This window comes from Somniosus microcephalus, chromosome 7 (assembly GCF_052327205.1).
Source record: "Somniosus microcephalus isolate GS21.2 chromosome 7, FLI_Smic_1.0, whole genome shotgun sequence".
Lineage (NCBI taxonomy): Eukaryota > Metazoa > Chordata > Chondrichthyes > Squaliformes > Somniosidae > Somniosus > Somniosus microcephalus.
Window position 1 is genome coordinate 6,836,774 of NC_140993.1, and position 20,639 is coordinate 6,857,412.

At 60.3% G+C, this 20,639-nt stretch overlaps 1 protein-coding gene across 6 annotated transcripts in view; it reads right to left on the minus strand.

Moving 5' to 3' along the window:
• Nucleotides 1–254: 254 nt before the first annotated feature.
• The window catches only part of LOC147114478 (anion exchange protein 2-like), a 410,117-nt gene continuing 389,732 nt past the window's right edge, over nt 255–20,639 (minus strand). For all 6 annotated transcript variants that reach the window (XM_085992182.1, XM_085992177.1, XM_085992179.1 and 3 more), the window contains one exon: nt 255–939. In XM_085992182.1, the coding sequence (XP_085848308.1) occupies nt 859–939 (81 nt within the window). In that variant the 3' untranslated portion in view covers nt 255–858. The remainder of the gene's footprint in view (nt 940–20,639) is intronic.

Consider the following 20,639-nt stretch of genomic DNA (forward strand, 5'->3'; position numbering starts at 1 on the left):
GCAGGGAAGCCGCTCAGCTGGTGTTTGACCAGACAGTGCAGATTAAGAGTGGAAGTTTGCAAATAGTAAACCAGAGCTTATTGTAGGAAATAGAAAGTCCTCAAGGCTGGAGATGTGATGTGGAGGCATTAAGGGTTTCAATAAGTTAGTATCCAGTCCAAGACCAACCTTTGCCCTTGACCCACGTTTAGGTTTGGCCTCTCGCGTCTTGGGATTCAATCATCCCATTACAATCAGACCCAACTAGCGATTGGTTGGCACCTGAATTAGGAACTTTATTTGGGTGGGGTGGGGCGCTGAAATTGCAGACTGACAATACCATGATGGTAGAATGGCGCCCACTCAGTGCGTGCGGGAGAGGGGAGCAGGTGCTTGAAGCACTCGAGTCTTTAACGGGACAGTAATGGGCCCTGTGCCACCATCAGCTCTACCAGCCTCACACCACTGAAGGAAGTTGAAGAGAGTGGACAGGACAGTCTCTGGTATCTTAAAGTCCTTTACAGAAGTTTCTGGAACACTGGCATGGCTTTGTCTGTGGTTTTTCTCTTTTGATGACATTGACAGTAGCAGTCCCTAAATCCATGGCCGATCTGTAGACTTTGGTTTCTAGTGGTACTAATGCCAGAGTTTGGTCCCAACTCGTTCCTCTTCTCTCATTGAAGAAATGTTGATTAAGGTAGACGTTGATACTGGCAGATGTTGACCAAGATGGACCTTGGTGACAGATGATGATCATGACAGATGTTGATAATAACAGACGCTGATTAGGCACCAGGATTGGCCGCAGCCCCTCGCTCCTCCATCCCCCAACCAGCGCCATGATGGGTTTACAGTTTGTTCTAAGGCCTCAGTGCCCACTCACACTGGCATCGAAAGCTCATCGTACTCATCCAGACCCTCCTTCTCGTCAAAGGTGGGCTGGGCATCGTCAGCATCAAGCTGCAGGAAGAGAACACCATGAGTTGGCAGAAAGGTAAGTAGAGGTTCAAATACAGGATCTACAATGACACTGACAGCAAACCTACCGCAGGCCACTGCACAGAGGAGGGGGACTGAATGGACTGGACATTAGAGAGCCGAGGGGGGACTGAATGGACTGGACATTAGAGAGCTGAGGGGGGACTGAATGGACTGGACATTAGAGAGCTCTGGGGGGACTGGACATTAGAGAGCTCTGGGGGGACTGGACATTAGAGAGCTCTGGGGGGACTGGACATTAGAGAGCTCTGGGGGGACTGGACATTAGAGAGCTCTGGGGGGACTGGACATTAGAGAGCTCTGGGGGGACTGGACATTAGAGAGCTCTGGGGGGACTGGACATTAGAGAGCTCTGGGGGACTGGACATTAGAGAGCTCTGGGGGGGACTGAACATTAGAGAGCTCTGGGGGGACTGGACATTAGAGAGCTCTGGGGGGGACTGGACATTAGAGAGCTGAGGGGGACTGGACATTAGAGAGCTCTGGGGGGACTGGACATTAGAGAGCTCTGGGGGGACTGGACATTAGAGAGCTCTGGGGGGACTGGACATTAGAGAGCTCTGGGGGACTGGACATTAGAGAGCTCTGGGGGACTGGACATTAGAGAGCTCTGGGGGGACTGGACATTAGAGAGCTGAGGGGGACTGGACATTAGAGAGCTCTGGGGGACTGGACATTGGAGAGCTCTGGGGGGGACTGGACATTAGAGAGCTCTGGGGGGACTGGACATTAGAGAGCTGAGGGGGGACTGGACATTAGAGAGCTCTGGGGGACTGGACATTAGAGAGCTCTGGGGGGACTGGACATTGGAGAGCTCTGGGGGGGACTGGACATTAGAGAGCTCTGGGGGGACTGGACATTAGAGAGCTGAGGGGGGACTGGACATTAGAGAGCTCTGGGGGGACTGGACATTAGAGAGCTCTGGGGGGACTGGACATTAGAGAGCTCTGGGGGGACTGGACATTAGAGAGCTCTGGGGGGGACTGGACATTAGAGAGCTCTGGGGGGGACTGGACATTAGAGAGCTGAGGGGGGGACTGGACATTAGAGAGCTCTGGGGGGACTGGACATTAGAGAGCTCTGGGGGGACTGGACATTAGAGAGCTCTGGGGGGACTGGACATTAGAGAGCTCTGGGGGACTGAACATTAGAGAGCTCTGGGGGGGACTGGACATTAGAGAGCTCTGGGGGGGACTGGACATTAGAGAGCTCTGGGGGACTGAACATTAGAGAGCTCTGGGGGGACTGGACATTAGAGAGCTCTGGGGGGACTGGACATTAGAGAGCTCTGGGGGGACTGGACATTAGAGAGCTCTGGGGGGACTGGACATTAGAGAGCTCTGGGGGGACTGGACATTAGAGAGCTCTGGGGGACTGGACATTAGAGAGCTCTGGGGGGACTGGACATTAGAGAGCTCTGGGGGACTGGACATTAGAGAGCTCTGGGGGGGACTGGACATTAGAGAGCTCTGGGGGACTGGACATTAGAGAGCTCTGGGGGGACTGGACATTAGAGAGCTCTGGGGGGGACTGGACATTAGAGAGCTGAGGGGGGATTATATTGACTGGCTATTAGAGAGTCGTGGGGGATTGTATGGACTGGACATTAGAGGGCTGAGGGGGATTCATCCACCTGTGATGCACTCGTCCCCACTAAAACCATTACTCTCTCTGAACCTGGTCTTTCCACCTGGTATAGCCCTCACCTCCGCTCTCTTAAGTCCAAGGGATGTAGACTTGAACGGTTATAGTGGACAACTGGGTTAGTCATTCATCGCCAGATCTGGCTGGACCACATAAAGCGTTATCGGGTCTTGCTCCCCTCTGTCAAAACTGCTCACTGTTCCAGGATCATCCTGGAATACAAAGATAACCCCCGGCTTCTCTTCTCCACTACAAACCGTCTCCTTAAACCCCTCTCCCCTGTCTCCTCCACCCTCACCGCCAACAACTGCGAGGAGCTCATGGACTTCTTTGTCACTAAGATTGAGACCATCCTTTTAGCTGCCTCTGCCACTTCCCTCCTTTCCCTATGCCCACCAAGCCAAACTTCCCCTAAGTTTCCCCCCTACCCTAGCCCTGAACTTGCATCTTTCTCTAGTTGCTCTCCTATTACCCCTCATGCCCTCTCTGAGCTCACCTTGACCATGAGACCTACCTCCTGCTCCCTCGATGCTATTCCCACCAAACTGCGGACCACCCAACGTCCCTTCCTGGTCCCCATGTTAGCTGATATTGTTAACGCTTCCTTCTCCTCAGGTACTGTCCCCCTCACATTCAAATCTGCCATCATCACCCCTCTCCTAAAAAAAAAACACCCTTGACCCCTCTGTCCTTGCAAACTACCGTCCGCTCTCTAACCTCCCTTTCTTCTCCAAAGTCCTTCAATGTGTTGTTGCCTCCCAAATCCGTGCCCATCTTTCCCAGAACTCCAAGTTTGAATACATCCAATCAGGTTTCCGCCCCTGCCACAGTACCGAGACAGCCTATGTGAGTGTGACCATGGTAAACTATCCCTCCTTTGACACGGTTGACCACACCAACCTCCTTCTACGTCTCTCCTCCGTGATCTAGCTAGGTGGGACTGCCCTCGCCTAGTTCCACTCCTATCTAGCCAGAGCATCACCTGCAATGGCTTCTCTTCCCACTCCCGCATCGTTATCTCTGGTGTCGCCAAGGATCTATCCTTGGCTCCTTCTATTTCTCATCTACATGCTGCCCCTCGGCGACATCATCCAAAAACACAGTATCATTTTCCACAGGTACGCGGACGACACCCAGCTCTAGCTCACCACCGCATCTCTCAAGCCCTCCACTGCCTCTGATTTGCCACGACAGCCAATGAAATTTTCTCCAACTAAATATTGGGAAGACCGAAGACAATGGCTTCTGCCTCTGTGTCTCTGCCACAAATTCTGTTTCCAAGCCACTGACTCCATCCCTCTTCCTGCCAGACTGTTCGCAACCTTGGTGTCGTATTTGACCCTGAGTTGAGCTTCCAACCACATATCAACTCCATCACTAAAGCCACCTACTTCCACCACCGTAACATCGCCCGACCCCGCCCCTGCATCAGCTCATCTGCTGCTGAAACCCTCCTCCATGCTTTTGTTACCTCTAGACTCGACTACTCCAACACTCTCCTGGCTGGCCGGCCGCCCACCTTGCACTCTCTGCATAAGAAACATAAGAAACAGGAGTCGGCCATTTGGCCCCTCGAGCCTGCTCCGCCATTTAATGAGATCATGGCTGATCTGATCTTGGGCTCAGCTACATTTTCCTGCCCGGTCCCCATAACCCTTCACTCCCTTATTGTTCAAAAATCTGTCTATCTCCACCTTAAATATGTTCAATGATGGCTGAGCCTCCACACAGCAAACTTGAGCTCATCCAAAACTCTGCTGCCCCCGTGTCCTAACTCACACCCAGTCCCGTTCACCCATCACCCCGTGCTCACTGCCCCGTGTCCTAACTCACACCCAGTCCCGTTCACCCATCACCCCCTGTGCTCACTGCCCCGTGTCCTAACTCACACCCAGTCCCGTTCACCCATCACCCCCTGTGCTCACTGCCCCGTGTCCTAACTCACACCCAGTCCCGTTCACCCATCACCCTCTGTGCTCACTGCCCCGTGTCCTAACTCACACCCAGTCCCGTTCACCCATCACCCCCTGTGCTCACTGCCCCGTGTCCTAACACACACCCAGTCCCGTTCACCCACCCCCTGTGCTCACTGCCCCGTGTCCTAACTCACACCCAGTCCCGTTCACCCATCACCCCCTGTGCTCACTGCCCCGTGTCCTAACTCACACCCAGTCCCGTTCACCCATCACCCGCTGTGCTCATTGCCCCGTGTCCTAACTCACACCCAGTCCCATTCACCCATCACCCCGTGCTCACTGCCCCGTGTCCTAACTCACACCCAGTCCCGTTAACCCATCACCCCCTGTGCTCACTGCCCCGTGTCCTAACTCACACCCAGTCCCGTTCACCCATCACCCCGTGCTCACTGCCCCGTGTCCTAACTCACACCCAGTCCCGTTCACCCATCACCCCCTGTGCTCACTGCCCCGTGTCCTAACTCACACCCAGTCCCGTTCACCCATCACCCCATGTGCTCATTGCCCCTTGTCCTAACTCTCACCGAGTCCCGTTCACCCATCTCCCACTGTGCTCACTGCCCCGTGTCCTAACTCGCACCCAGTCCCGTTCACCCATCACCCCCTGTGCTCACTGCCCCGTGTCCTAACTCACACCCAGTCCCGTTCACCCATCACCCCCTGTGCTCACAGCCCCGTGTCCTAACTCACACCCAGTCCCGTTCACCCATCACCCTCTGTGCTCACTGCCCCGTGTCCTAACTCACACCCAGTCCCGTTCACCCATCACCCCCTGTGCTCACTGCCCCGTGTCCTAACTCACACCCAGTCCCGTTCACCCATCACCCCCTCTGCTCACTGCCCCATGTCCTAACTCACACCCAGTCCCGTTCACCCATCACCCCCTGTGCTCACTGCCCCGTGTCCTAACTCACACCCAGTCCCGTTCACCCATCACCCCGTGCTCACTGCCCTGTGTCCAAACTCACACCCAGTCCCGTTCACCCATCACCCCCTGTGCTCACTGCCCCGTGTCCTAACTCACACCCAGTCCCGTTCACCCATCACCCCGTGCTCACTGCCCCGTGTCCTAACTCCTACCCAGTCCCGTATCTCCCATCACCCCCTGTGCTCACTGCCCCGTGTCCTAACTCGCACCCAGTCCCGTTCACCCATCACCCCCTGTGCTCACTGCCCCGTGTCCTAACTCGCACCCAGTCCCGTTCACCCATCACCCCGTGCTCACTGCCCCGTGTCCTAACTCACACCGAGTCCCGTTCACCCATCACCCACTGTGCTCACTGCCCCGTGTCCTAACTCACACCAAGGCCCGTTCACCCATCACCCCCGGTGCTCACTGCCCCGTGTCCTAACTCACACCGAGTCCCGTTCACCCATCACCCACTGTGCTCACTGCCCCGTGTCCTAACTCACACCCAGTCCCGTTCACCCATCACCCCCTGTGCTCACTGCCCCGTGTCCTAACTCGCACCCAGTCCCGTTCACCCATCACCCCCTGTGCTCACTGCCGGGTGTCCTAACTCACACCCAGTCCCGTTCACCCCTCACCCCCTGTGCTCACTGCCCCGTGTCCTAACTCGCACCCAGTCCCGCTCACCCATCACCCCCTGTGCTCACTGTCCCGTGTCCTAACTCACACCCAGTCCCGTTCACCCATCACCCCGTGCTCACTGCCCCGTGTCCTAACTCACACCCAGTCCCGTTCACCCCCTGTGCTCACTGCCCCGTGTCCTAACTCACACCCAGTCCCGTTCACCCATCACCCCCTGTGTTCACTGCCCCGTGTCCTAACTCGCACCAAGTCCCGTTCACCCCTCACCCCCTGTGCTCACTGCCCCGTGTCCTAACTCACACCCAGTCCCGTTCACCCATCACCCCCTGTGCTCACTGCCCCGTGTCCTAACTCAGACCCAGTCCCGTTCACCCATCACCCCGTGCTCACTGCCCCGTGTCCTAACTCACACCCAGTCCCGTTCACCCACCCCCTGTGCTCACCGCCCCGTGTCCTAACTCACACCCAGTCCCGTTCACCCACCCCCTGTGCTCACTGCCCCGTGTCCTAACTCACACCCAGTCCCGTTCACCCATCACCCCCTGTGCTCACTGCCCCGTGTCCTAACTCACACCCAGTCCCGTTCACCCATCACGCCCTGTGCTCACTGCCCCGTGTCCTAACTCACACCCAGTCCCGTTCACCCATCACCCCCTGTGCTCACTGCCCCGTGTCCTAACTCACACCCAGTCCCGTTCACCCATCACCCCCTGTGCTCACTGCCCCGTGTCCTAACTCGCACCCAGTCCCGTTCACCCATCACCCCCTGTGCTCACTGCCCCGTGTCCTAACTCTCACCCAGTCCCGTTCACCCCTCACCCCCTGTGCTCACTGCCCCGTGTCCTAACTCACACCCAGTCCCGTTCACCCATCACCCCCTGTGCTCACTGCCCCGTGTCCTAACTCACACGCAGTCCCGTTCACCCATCACCCCCTGTGCTCACTGCCCCGTGTCCTAACTCACACCCAGTCCCGTTCACCCATCACCCCCTGTGCTCGCTGCCCCGTGTCCTAACTCACACCCAGTCGCGTTCACCCATCACCCCCTGTGCTCACTGCCCCGTGTCCTAACTCACACCCAGTCCTGTTCACCCATCACCCCCTGTGCTCACTGCCCCGTGACCTAACTCACACCCAGTCCCGTTCACCCATCACCCCTTGTGCTCGCTGCCCCGTGTCCTAACTCACACCCAGTCGCGTTCACCCATCACCCCCTGTGCTCACTGCCACGTGTCCCAACTCACACCCAGTCCCGTTCACCCATCACCCCGTGCTCACTGCCCCGTGTCCTAACTCGCACCCAGTCCCGTTCACCCATCACCCCCTGTGCTCACTGCCCCGTGTCCTAACTCACACCCAGTCGCGTACACCCATCACCCCCTGTGCTCACTGCCCCGTGTCCTAACTCACTCCCAGTCCCGTTCACCCATCACCCCGTGCTCACTGCCCCGTGTCCTAACTCACACCAAGTCCCGTTCACCCATCACCCCCTGTGCTCACTGCCCCGTGTCCTAACTCACACCCAGTCGCGTACACCCATCACCCCCTGTGCTCACTGCCCCGTGTCCTAACTCACTCCCAGTCCCGTTCACCCATCACCCCTTGTGCTCACTGCCCCGTGTCCTAACTCGCACCCAGTCCCGTTCACCCATCACCCCTGTGCTCACTGCCCCGTGTCCTAACTCGTACCAAGTCCCTTTCACCCCTCACCCCCTGTGCTCACTGCCCCGTGTCCTAACTCACACCCAGTCCCGTTCACCCATCACCCCGTGCTCACTGCCCCGTGTCCTAACTCACACCCAGTCTCGTTCACCCATCACGCCCTGTGCTCACTGCCCCGTGTCCTAACTCACACCCAGTCCCGTTCACCCATCACCCCGTGCTCAGTGCCCCGTGTCCTAACTCACACCCAGTCCCGTTCACCCATCGCCCCCTGTGCTCACTGCCCCGTGCCCTAACTCACACCCAGTCCCACTCACCCATCAACCCCCGTGCTCTCTGCCCCGTGTCCGAACTCACACCCAGTCTCGTTCACCCATCACCCCTGTGCTCACTGCCCCGTGTCCTAACTCACACCCAGTCCCGTTCTCCAATCACGCCCTGTGCTCACTGCCCCGTGTCCTAACTCACACCCAGTCCCGTTCACCCATCACCCCCTGTGCTCACTGCCCCGTGTCCTAACTCACACCCAGTCCCGTTCACCCCTCACCCCCTGTGCTCACTGCCCCGTGTCCTAACTCACACCCAGTCCCGTTCACCCATCACCCCCTGTGCTCACTGCCCCGTGTCTTAACTCACACCCAGTCCCGTTCACCCATCACCCCCTGTGCTCACTGCCCCGTGTCCTAACTCACACCCAGTCCCGTTCACACCATCACCCCGTGCTCACTGCCCCGTGTCCTAACTCACACCCAGTCCCGTTCACCCATCACCCCCTGTGCTCACTGCCCCGTGTCCTAACTCACACCCAGTCCCGTTCACCCATCACCCCCCGTGCTCACTGCCCCGTGTCCTAACTCACACCCAGTCTCGTTCACCCATCACCCATGTGCTCACTGCCCCGTGTCCTAACTCACACCCAGTCCCGTTCACCCATCACCCCCTGTGCTCACTGCCCCGTGTCCTAACTCACACCCAGTCCCGTTCACCCATCACCCCCTGTGCTCACTGCCCCGTGTCCTAACTCACACCCAGTCCCGTTCACCCATCACCCCGTGCTCACTGCCCCGTGTCCTAACTCACACCCAGTCCCGTTCACCCATCACCCCCTGTGCTCACTGCCCCGTGTCCTAACTCACACCCAGTCCTGTTCACCCATCACCCCCTGTGCTCACTGCCCCGTGTCCTAACTCACACCCAGTCCCGTTCACCCATCACCCCCTGTGCTCACTGCCCCGTGTCCTAACTCACACCCAGTCCCGTTCACCCATCACCCCTGTGCTCACTGCCCCGTGTCCTAACTCACACCCAGTCCCATTCACCCATCACCCCCTGTGCTCACTGCCCCGTGTCCTAACTCACACCCAGTCCCGTTCACCCATCACCCCCCGTGCTCACTGCCCCGTGTCCTAACTCACACCCAGTCTCGTTCACCCATCACCCCTGTGCTCACTGCCCCGTGTCCTAACTCACACCCAGTCCCGTTCACCCATCACCCCCTGTGCTCACTGCCCCGTGTCCTAACTCACACCCAGTCCCGTTCACCCATCACCCCCTGTGCTCGCTGCCCCGTGTCCTAACTCACACCCAGTCCCGTTCACCCCTCACCCCGTGCTCACTGCCCCGTGTCCTAACTCACACCCAGTCCCATTCACCCATCACCCCCTGTGCTCACTTGCCCGTGTCCTAACTCACACCCAGTCCCGTTCACCCATCACCCCCTGTGCTCACTGCCCCGTGTCCTAACTCGCACCCAGTCCCATTCACCCACTGTGCTCGCTGCCCCGTGTCCTAACTCACACCCAGTCCCGTTCACCCATCACCCCTGTGCTCACTGCCCCGTGTCCTAACTCACACCCAGTCCCGTTCACCCATCACCCCCTGTGCTCACTGCCCCGTGTCCTAACTCGCACCCAGTCCCGTTCACCCATCACCCCCTGTGCTCACTGCCCCGTGTCCTAACTCGCACCCAGTCCCGTTCACCCATCACCCCGTGCTCACTGCCCCGTGTCCGAACTCACACCCAGTCCCGTTCACCCATCACCCCCTGTGCTCACTGCCCCGTGTCCTAACTCACACCCAGTCCCGTTTACCCATCACCCCCTGTGCTCACTGCCCCGTGTCCTAACTCACACCCAGTCCCGTTCACCCATCACCCCCTGTGCTCACTGCCCCGTGTCCTAACTCACACCCAGTCCCGTTCACCCATCACCCGCTGTGCTCACTGCCCCGTGTCCTAACTCACACCCAGTCCCGTTCACCCATCACCCCCTGTGCTCACTGCCCCGTGTCCTAACTCACACCCAGTCCCGTTCACCCATCACCCCATGTGCTCATTGCCCCTTGTCCTAACTCTCACCGAGTCCCGTTCACCCATCTCCCACTGTGCTCACTGCCCCGTGTCCTAACTCGCACCCAGTCCCGTTCACCCATCACCCCTTGTGCTCACTGCCCCGTGTCCTAACTCACACCCAGTCCCGTTCACCCATCACCCCCTGTGCTCACTGCCCCGTGTCCTAACTCACACCCAGTCCCGTTCACCCATCACCCCCTGTGCTCACTGCCCCGTGTCCTAACTCACACCCAGTCCTGTTCACCCATCACCCCCTGTGCTCACTGCCCCGTGTCCGAACTCACACCCAGTCCCGTTCACCCATCACCCCCTGTGCTCACTGCCCCGTGTCCTAACTCACACCCAGTCCCGTTCACCCATCACCCCGTGCTCACTGCCCTGTGTCCTAACTCACACCCAGTCCCGTTCACCCATCACCCCCTGTGCTCACTGCCCCGTGTCCTAACTCACACCCAGTCCCGTTCACCCATCACCCCATGTGCTCATTGCCCCTTGTCCTAACTCTCACCGAGTCCCGTTCACCCATCTCCCACTGTGCTCACTGCCCCGTGTCCTAACTCGCACCCAGTCCCGTTCACCCATCACCCCCTGTGCTCACTGCCCCGTGTCCTAACTCACACCCAGTCCCGTTCACCCCTCACCCCCCGTGCTCACTGCCCCGTGTCCTAACTCACACCCAGTCTCGTTCACCCATCACCCCTGTGCTCACTGCCCCGTGTCCTAACTCACACCCAGTCCCGTTCACCCATCACCCCCTGTGCTCACTGCCCCGTGTCCTAACTCACACCCAGTCCCGTTCACCCATCACCCCCTGTGCTCACTGCCCCGTGTCCTAACTCACACCCAGTCCCGTTCACCCATCACCCCCTGTGCTCACAGCCCCGTGTCCTAACTCACACCCAGTCCTGTTCACCCATCACCCTCTGTGCTCACTGCCCCGTGTCCTAACTCACACCCAGTCCCGTTCACCCATCACCCCCTGTGCTCACTGCCCCGTGTCCTAACTCACACCCAGTCCCGTTCACCCATCACCCCCTCTGCTCACTGCCCCATGTCCTAACTCACACCCAGTCCCGTTCACCCATCACCCCCTGTGCTCACTGCCCCGTGTCCTAACTCACACCCAGTCCCGTTCACCCATCACCCCGTGCTCACTGCCCTGTGTCCAAACTCACACCCAGTCCCGTTCACCCATCACCCCCTGTGCTCACTGCCCCGTGTCCTAACTCACACCCAGTCCCGTTCACCCATCACCCCGTGCTCACTGCCCCGTGTCCTAACTCCTACCCAGTCCCGTATCTCCCATCACCCCCTGTGCTCACTGCCCCGTGTCCTAACTCGCACCCAGTCCCGTTCACCCATCACCCCCTGTGCTCACTGCCCCGTGTCCTAACTCACACCGAGTCCCGTTCACCCATCACCCACTGTGCTCACTGCCCCGTGTCCTAACTCGCACCCAGTCCCGTTCACCCATCACCCCCTGTGCTCACTGCCGGGTGTCCTAACTCACACCCAGTCCCGTTCACCCCTCACCCCCTGTGCTCACTGCCCCGTGTCCTAACTCACACGCAGTCCCGTTCACCCATCACCCCCTGTGCTCACTGCCCCGTGTCCTAACTCGCACCCAGTCCCGCTCACCCATCACCCCCTGTGCTCACTGTCCCGTGTCCTAACTCACACCCAGTCCCGCTCACCCATCACCCCGTGCTCACTGCCCCGTGTCCTAACTCACACCCAGTCCCGTTCACCCCCTGTGCTCACTGCCCCGTGTCCTAACTCACACCCAGTCCCGTTCACCCATCACCCCCTGTGTTCACTGCCCCGTGTCCTAACTCGCACCAAGTCCCGTTCACCCCTCACCCCCTGTGCTCACTGCCCCGTGTCCTAACTCACACCCAGTCCCGTTCACCCATCACGCCCTGTGCTCACTGCCCCGTGTCCTAACTCACACCCAGTCCCGTTCACCCATCACCCCCTGTGCTCACTGCCCCGTGTCCTAACTCACACCCAGTCCCGTTCACCCATCACCCCCTGTGCTCACTGCCCCGTGTCCTAACTCGCACCGAGTCCCGTTCACCCATCACCCCCTGTGCTCACTGCCCCGTGTCCTAACTCTCACCCAGTCCCGTTCACCCCTCACCCCCTGTGCTCACTGCCCCGTGTCCTAACTCACACCAAGTCCCGTTCACCCATCACCCCCAGTGCTCACTGCCCCGTGTCCTAACTCACACCCAGTCCCGTTCACCCATCACCCCCTGTGCTCACTGCCCCGTGTCCTAACTCACACCCAGTCCCGTTCACCCATCACCCCCTGTGCTCACTGCCCCGTGTCCTAACTCACACGCAGTCCCGTTCACCCATCACCCCCTGTGCTCACTGCCCCGTGTCCTAACTCACACCCAGCCCTGTTCACCCATCACCCCCTGTGCTCACTGCCCCGTGTCCTAACTCACACCCAGTCCCGTTCACCCATCACCCCCTGTGCTCGCTGCCCCGTGTCCTAACTCACACCCAGTCGCGTTCACCCATCACCCCCTGTGCTCACTGCCCCGTGTCCTAACTCACACCCAGTCCTGTTCACCCATCACCCCCTGTGCTCACTGCCCCGTGACCTAACTCACACCCAGTCCCGTTCACCCATCACCCCTTGTGCTCGCTGCCCCGTGTCCTAACTCACACCCAGTCCCGTTCACCCATCACCCCCTGTGCTCACTGCCCCGTGTCCGAACTCACACCCAGTCCCGTTCACCCATCACCCCCTGTGCTCACTGCCACGTGTCCCAACTCACACCCAGTCCCGTTCACCCATCACCCCGTGCTCACTGCCCCGTGTCCTAACTCGCACCCAGTCCCGTTCACCCATCACCCCCTGTGCTCACTGCCCCGTGTCCTAACTCACACCCAGTCGCGTACACCCATCACCCCCTGTGCTCACTGCCCCGTGTCCTAACTCACTCCCAGTCCCGTTCACCCATCACCCCGTGCTCACTGCCCCGTGTCCTAACTCACACCAAGTCCCGTTCACCCATCACCCCCTGTGCTCACTGCCCCGTGTCCTAACTCACACCCAGTCGCGTACACCCATCACCCCCTGTGCTCACTGCCCCGTGTCCTAACTCACTCCCAGTCCCGTTCACCCATCACCCCTTGTGCTCACTGCCCCGTGTCCTAACTCGCACCCAGTCCCGTTCACCCATCACCCCTGTGCTCACTGCCCCGTGTCCTAACTCGCACCAAGTCCCTTTCACCCCTCACCCCCTGTGCTCACTGCCCCGTGTCCTAACTCACACCCAGTCCCGTTCACCCATCACCCCGTGCTCACTGCCCCGTGTCCTAACTCGCACCGAGTCCCGTTCACCCATCACCCCCTGTGCTCACTGCCCCGTGTCCTAACTCTCACCCAGTCCCGTTCACCCCTCACCCCCTGTGCTCACTGCCCCGTGTCCTAACTCACACCAAGTCCCGTTCACCCATCACCCCCAGTGCTCACTGCCCCGTGTCCTAACTCACACCCAGTCCCGTTCACCCATCACCCCCTGTGCTCACTGCCCCGTGTCCTAACTCACACCCAGTCCCGTTCACCCATCACCCCCTGTGCTCACTGCCCCGTGTCCTAACTCACACGCAGTCCCGTTCACCCATCACCCCCTGTGCTCACTGCCACGTGTCCTAACTCACACCCAGCCCTGTTCACCGATCACCCCCTGTGCTCACTGCCCCGTGTCCTAACTCACACCCAGTCCCGTTCACCCATCACCCCCTGTGCTCGCTGCCCCGTGTCCTAACTCACACCCAGTCGCGTTCACCCATCACCCCCTGTGCTCACTGCCCCGTGTCCTAACTCACACCCAGTCCTGTTCACCCATCACCCCCTGTGCTCACTGCCCCGTGACCTAACTCACACCCAGTCCCGTTCACCCATCACCCCTTGTGCTCACTGCCCCGTGTCCGAACTCACACCCAGTCCCGTTCACCCATCACCCCCTGTGCTCACTGCCACGTGTCCCAACTCACACCCAGTCCCGTTCACCCATCACCCCGTGCTCACTGCCCCGTGTCCTAACTCGCACCCAGTCCCGTTCACCCATCACCCCCTGTGCTCACTGCCCCGTGTCCTAACTCACACCCAGTCGCGTACACCCATCACCCCCTGTGCTCACTGCCCCGTGTCCTAACTCACTCCCAGTCCCGTTCACCCATCACCCCGTGCTCACTGCCCCGTGTCCTAACTCACACCAAGTCCCGTTCACCCATCACCCCCTGTGCTCACTGCCCCGTGTCCTAACTCACACCCAGTCGCGTACACCCATCACCCCCTGTGCTCACTGCCCCGTGTCCTAACTCACTCCCAGTCCCGTTCACCCATCACCCCTTGTGCTCACTGCCCCGTGTCCTAACTCGCACCCAGTCCCGTTCACCCATCACCCCTTTGCTCACTGCCCCGTGTCCTAACTCGCACCAAGTCCCTTTCACCCCACACCCCCTGTGCTCACTGCCCCGTGTCCTAACTCACACCCAGTCCCGTTCACCCATCACCCCGTGCTCACTGCCCCGTGTCCTAACTCACACCCAGTCTCGTTCACCCATCACGCCCTGTGCTCACTGCCCCGTGTCCTAACTCACACCCAGTCCCGTTCACCCATCACCCCGTGCTCAGTGCCCCGTGTCCTAACTCACACCCAGTTCCGTTCACCCATCGCCCCCTGTGCTCACTGCCCCGTGCCCTAACTCACACCCAGTCCCACTCACCCATCAACCCCCGTGCTCACTGCCCCGTGTCCGAACTCACACCCAGTCTCGTTCACCCATCACCCCTGTGCTCACTGCCCCGTGTCCTAACTCACACCCAGTCCCGTTCTCCAATCACGCCCTGTGCTCACTGCCCCGTGTCCTAACTCACACCCAGTCCCGTTCACCCATCACCCCCTGTGCTCACTGCCCCGTGTCCTAACTCACACCCAGTCCCGTTCACCCCTCACCCCGTGCTCACTGCCCCGTGTCCTAACTCACACCCAGTCCCGTTCACCCATCACCCCCTGTGCTCACTGCCCCGTGTCCTAACTCACACCCAGTCCCGTTCACCCATCACCCCCTGTGCTCACTGCCCCGTGTCCTAACTCACACCCAGTCCCGTTCACCCATCACCCCGTGCTCACTGCCCCGTGTCCTAACTCACACCCAGTCCCGTTCACCCATCACCCCCTGTGCTCACTGCCCCGTGTCCTAACTCACACCCAGTCCCGTTCACCCATCACCCCCCGTGCTCACTGCCCCGTGTCCTAACTCACACCCAGTCTCGTTCACCCATCACCCCTGTGCTCACTGCCCCGTGTCCTAACTCACACCCAGTCCTGTTCACCCATCACCCCCTGTGCTCACTGCCCCGTGTCCGAACTCACACCCAGTCCCGTTCACCCATCACCCCCTGTGCTCACTGCCCCGTGTCCTAACTCACACCCAGTCCCGTTCACCCATCACCCCGTGCTCACTGCCCTGTGTCCTAACTCACACCCAGTCCCGTTCACCCATCACCCCCTGTGCTCACTGCCCCGTGTCCTAACTCACACCCAGTCCCGTTCACCCATCACCCCCTGTGCTCACTGCCCCGTGTCCTAACTCATACCCAGTCCCGTATCTCCCATCAGCCCCTGTGCTCACTGCCCCGTGTCCAAACTCGCACCCAGTCCCGTTCACCCATCACCCCCTGTGCTCACTGCCCCGTGTCCTAACTCACACCGAGTCCCGTTCACCCATCACCCACTGTGCTCACTGCCCCGTGTCCTAACTCGCACCCAGTCCCGTTCACCCATCACCCCGTGCTCACTGCCCCGTGTCCTAACTCACACCCAGTCCCGTTCACCCCTCACCCCCTGTGCTCACTGCCCCGTGTCCTAACTCACACCCAGTCCCGTTCACCCATCACCCCCTGTGCTCACTGCCCCGTGTCCTAACTCACACCCAGTCCCGCTCACCCATCACCCCCTGTGCTCACTGTCCCGTGTCCTAACTCACACCCAGTCCCGTTCACCCATCACCCCCTGTGCTCACTGCCCCGTGTCCTAACTCACACCCAGTCCCGTTCACCCATCACCCCCTGTGCTCACTGCCCCGTGTCCTAACTCACACCCAGTCCCGTTCACCCATCACCCCCTGTGCTCACTGCCCCGTGTCCTAACTCGCACCAAGTCCCGTTCACCCATCACCCCCTGTGCTCACTGCCCCGTGTCCTAACTCACACCAAGTCCCGTTCACCCATCACCCCCTGTGCTCACTGCCCCGTGTCCTAACTCACACCCAGTCCCGTTCACCCATCACCCCCTGTGCTCACTGCCCCGTGTCCTAACTCACACCCAGTCCCGTTCACCCATCACCCCCAGTGATCACTGCCCCGTGTCCTAACTCACACCCAGTCCCGTTCACCCCCTGTGCTCACTGCCCCGTGTCCTAACTCACACCCAGTCCCGTTCACCCATCACCCCCTGTGTTCACTGCCCCGTGTCCTAACTCGCACCAAGTCCCGTTCACCCCTCACCCCCTGTGCTCACTGCCCCGTGTCCTAACTCACACCCAGTCCCGTTCACCCATCACCCCCTGTGCTCACTGCCCCGTGTCCTAACTCACACCCAGTCTCGTTCACCCACCACCCCCTGTGCTCACTGCCCCGTGTCCTAACTCACACCCAGTCCCGTTCACCCCTCACCCCCTGTGCTCACTGCCCCGTGTCCTAACTCACACCCAGTCCCGTTCACCCATCACCCCCTGTGCTCACTGCCCCGTGTCCTAACTCACACGCAGTCCCGTTCACCCATCACCCCCTGTGCTCACTGCCCCGTGTCCTAACTCACACCCAGTCCCGTTCACCCATCACCCCCTGTGCTCGCTGCCCCGTGTCCTAACTCACACCCAGTCCCGTTCACCCATCACCCCGTGCTCACTGCCCCGTGTCCTAATTCACACCCAGTCCCGTTCACCCATCACCCCCTGTGCTCACTGCCCCGTGTCCTAACTCACACCCAGTCCCGTTCACCCATCACCCCGTGCTCACTGCCCCGTGTCCTAACTCACACCCAGTCGCGTTCACCCATCACCCCCTGTGCTCACTGCCCCGTGTCCTAACTCACTCCCAGTCCCGTTCACCCATCACCCCTTGTGCTCACTGCCCCGTGTCCTAACTCGCACCCAGTCCCGTTCACCCATCACCCCTGTGCTCACTGCCCCGTGTCCTAACTCGCACCAAGTCCCGTTCACCCCTCACCCCCTGTGCTCACTGCCCCGTGTCCTAACTCACACCCAGTCCCGTTCACCCATCACCCCCTGTGCTCACTGCCCCGTGTCCTAACTCACACCCAGTCTCGTTCACCCATCACCCGCTGTGCTCACTGCCCCATGTCCTAACTCACACCCAGTCCCGTTCACCCATCACCCCCTGTGCTCAGTGCCCCGTGTCCTAACTCACACCCAGTCCCGTTCACCCATCGCCCCCTGTGCTCACTGCCCCGTGTCCTAACTCACACCCAGTCCCACTCACCCATCACCCCCCGTGCTCACTGTCCCGTGTCCGAACTCACACCCAGTCTCGTTCACCCATCACCCCTGTGCTCACTGCCCCGTGTCCTAACTCACACCCAGTCCCGTTCTCCAATCACGCCCTGTGCTCACTGCCCCGTGTCCTAACTCACACCCAGTCCCGTTCACCCATCACCCCCTGTGCTCACTGCCCCGTGTCCTAACTCACACCCAGTCCCGTTCACCCCTCACCCCCCGTGCTCACTGCCCCGTGTCCTAACTCACACCCAGTCTCGTTCACCCATCACCCCTGTGCTCACTGCCCCGTGTCCTAACTCACACCCAGTCCCGTTCACCCATCACCCCCTGTGCTCACTGCCCCGTGTCCTAACTCACACCCAGTCCCGTTCACCCATCACCCCCTGTGCTCACTGCCCCGTGTCCTAACTCACACCCAGTCCCGTTCACCCATCACCCCCTGTGCTCGCTGCCCCGTGTCCTAACTCACACCCAGTCCCGTTCACCCCTCACCCCGTGCTCACTGCCCCGTGTCCTAACTCACACCCAGTCCCATTCACCCATCACCCTCTGTGCTCACTTGCCCGTGTCCTAACTCACACCCAGTCCCGTTCACCCATCACCCCCTGTGCTCACTGCCCCGTGTCCTAACTCACACCCAGTCCCGTTCACCCATCACCCCCTGTGCTCACTGCCCCGTGTCCTAACTCGCACCCAGTCCCATTCACCCATCACCCTCTGTGCTCGCTGCCCCGTGTCCTAACTCACACCCAGTCTCGTTCACCCATCACCCGTGCTCACTGCCCCGTGTCCTAACTCACACCCAGTCCCGTTCACCCATCACCCCCTGTGCTCACTGCCCCGTGTCCGAACTCACACCCAGTCCCGTTCACCCATCACCCCGTGCTCACTGCCCCGTGTCCTAACTCACACCCAGTCCCGTTCACCCATCACCCCCTGTGCTCACTGCCCCGTGTCCTAACTCACACCAAGTCCCGTTCACCCATCACCCCTGTGCTCGCTGCCCCGTGTCCTAACTCACACCCAGTCCCACTCACCCATCACCCCCTGTGCTCACTGCCCCGTGTCCTAACTCACACCCAGTCCCACTCACCCATCACCCCCTGTGCTCACTGCCCCGTGTCCTAACTCACACCCAGTCCCATTCACCCATCACCCCTGTGCTCACTGCCCCGTGTCCTAACTCACACCCAGTCCCGTCCACCCATCACCCCCTGTGCTCACTGCCCCGTGTCCTAACTCACACCAAGTCTCGTTCACCCATCACCCCTGTGCTCACTGCCCCGTGTCCTAGCTCACACCCAGTCCCGTTCACCCATCACCCCGTGCTCACTGCCCCGTGTCCTAACTCACACCCAGTCCCGTTCACCCATCACCCCTGTGCTCGCTGCCCCGTGTCCTAACTCGCACCAAGTCTTGTTCACCCATCACCCCTGTGCTCACTGCCCCGTGTCCTAACTCACACCCAGTCCCGTTCACCCATCACCCCCTGTGCTCACTGCCCCGTGTCCTAACTCACACCCAGTCCCGTTCACCCATCACCCCCTGTGCTTACTGCCCCGTGTCCTAACTCACACCCAGTCCCGTTCACCCATCACCCCCTGTGCTCACTGCCCCATGTCCTAACTCGCACCCAGTCCCATTCACCCATCACCCTCTGTGCTCGCTGCCCCGTGTCCTAACTCACACCCAGTCTCGTTCACCCATCACCCCTGTGCTCACTGCCCCGTGTCCTAACTCACACCCAGTCCCGTTCACCCATCACCACCTGTGCTCACTGCCCCGTGTCCTAACTCACACCCAGTCCCGTTCACCCATCACCCCCTGTGCTCACTGCCCCGTGTCCTAACTCACACCCAGTCCCGTTCACCCATCACCCCGTGCTCACTGCCCCGTGTACTAACTCACACCAAGTCTCGTTCACCCATCACCCCTGTGCTCACTGCCCCGTGTCCTAACTCACACCCACTCCCGTTCACCCATCACCCCCTGTGCTCACTGCCCCGTGTCCTAACTCACACCCAGTCCCGTTCACCCATCACCCCGTGCTCACTGCCCCGTGTCCTAACTCACACCCAGTCCCACTCACCCATCACCCCCTGTGCTCACTGCCCCGTGTCCTATCTCACACCGAGTCTCGTTCACCCATCACCCCTGTGCTCACTGCCCCGTGTCCTAGCTCACACCCAGTGCCGTTCACCCATCACCCCCTGTGCTCGCTGCCCCGTGTCCTAACTCACACCCAGTCCCGTTCACCCATCACCCCCTGTGCTCACTGCCCCGTGTCCTAACTCACACCAAGTCCCGTTCACCCATCACCCCTGTGCTCGCTGCCCCGTGTCCTAACTCGCACCCAGTCCCGTTCACCCATCACCCCCTGTGCTCACTGCCCCGTGTCCTAACTCACACCCAGTCCCGTTCACCCATCACCCCTGTGCTCACTGCCCCGTGTCCTAACTCACACCGAGTCCCGTTCACCCATCACCCCTGTGCTCACTGCCCCGTGTCCTAACTCACACCGAGTCCCACTCACCCATCACCCCTGTGCTCACTGCCCCGTGTCCTAACTCACACCGAGTCCCACTCACCCATCACCCCCTGTGCTCACTGCCCCGTGTCCTAACTCACACCCAGTCCCGTTCACCCATCACCCCCTGTGCTCACTGTCCCGTATCCTAACTCACACCCAGTCCCGTTCACCCATCACCCCCTGTGCTCACTGCCCCATGTCCTAACTCACACCGAGTCCCGTTCACCCATCACCCCCTGTGCTCACTGCCCCGTGTCCTAACTCACACCTGGTCCCATTCACCCATCACCCCCTGTGCTCACTGCCCCGTGTCCTAACTCACACCGAGTCCCGTTCACCCATCACCCCCTGGGCTCACTGCCCCGTGTCCTAACTCACACCCAGTCCCACTCACGCATCACC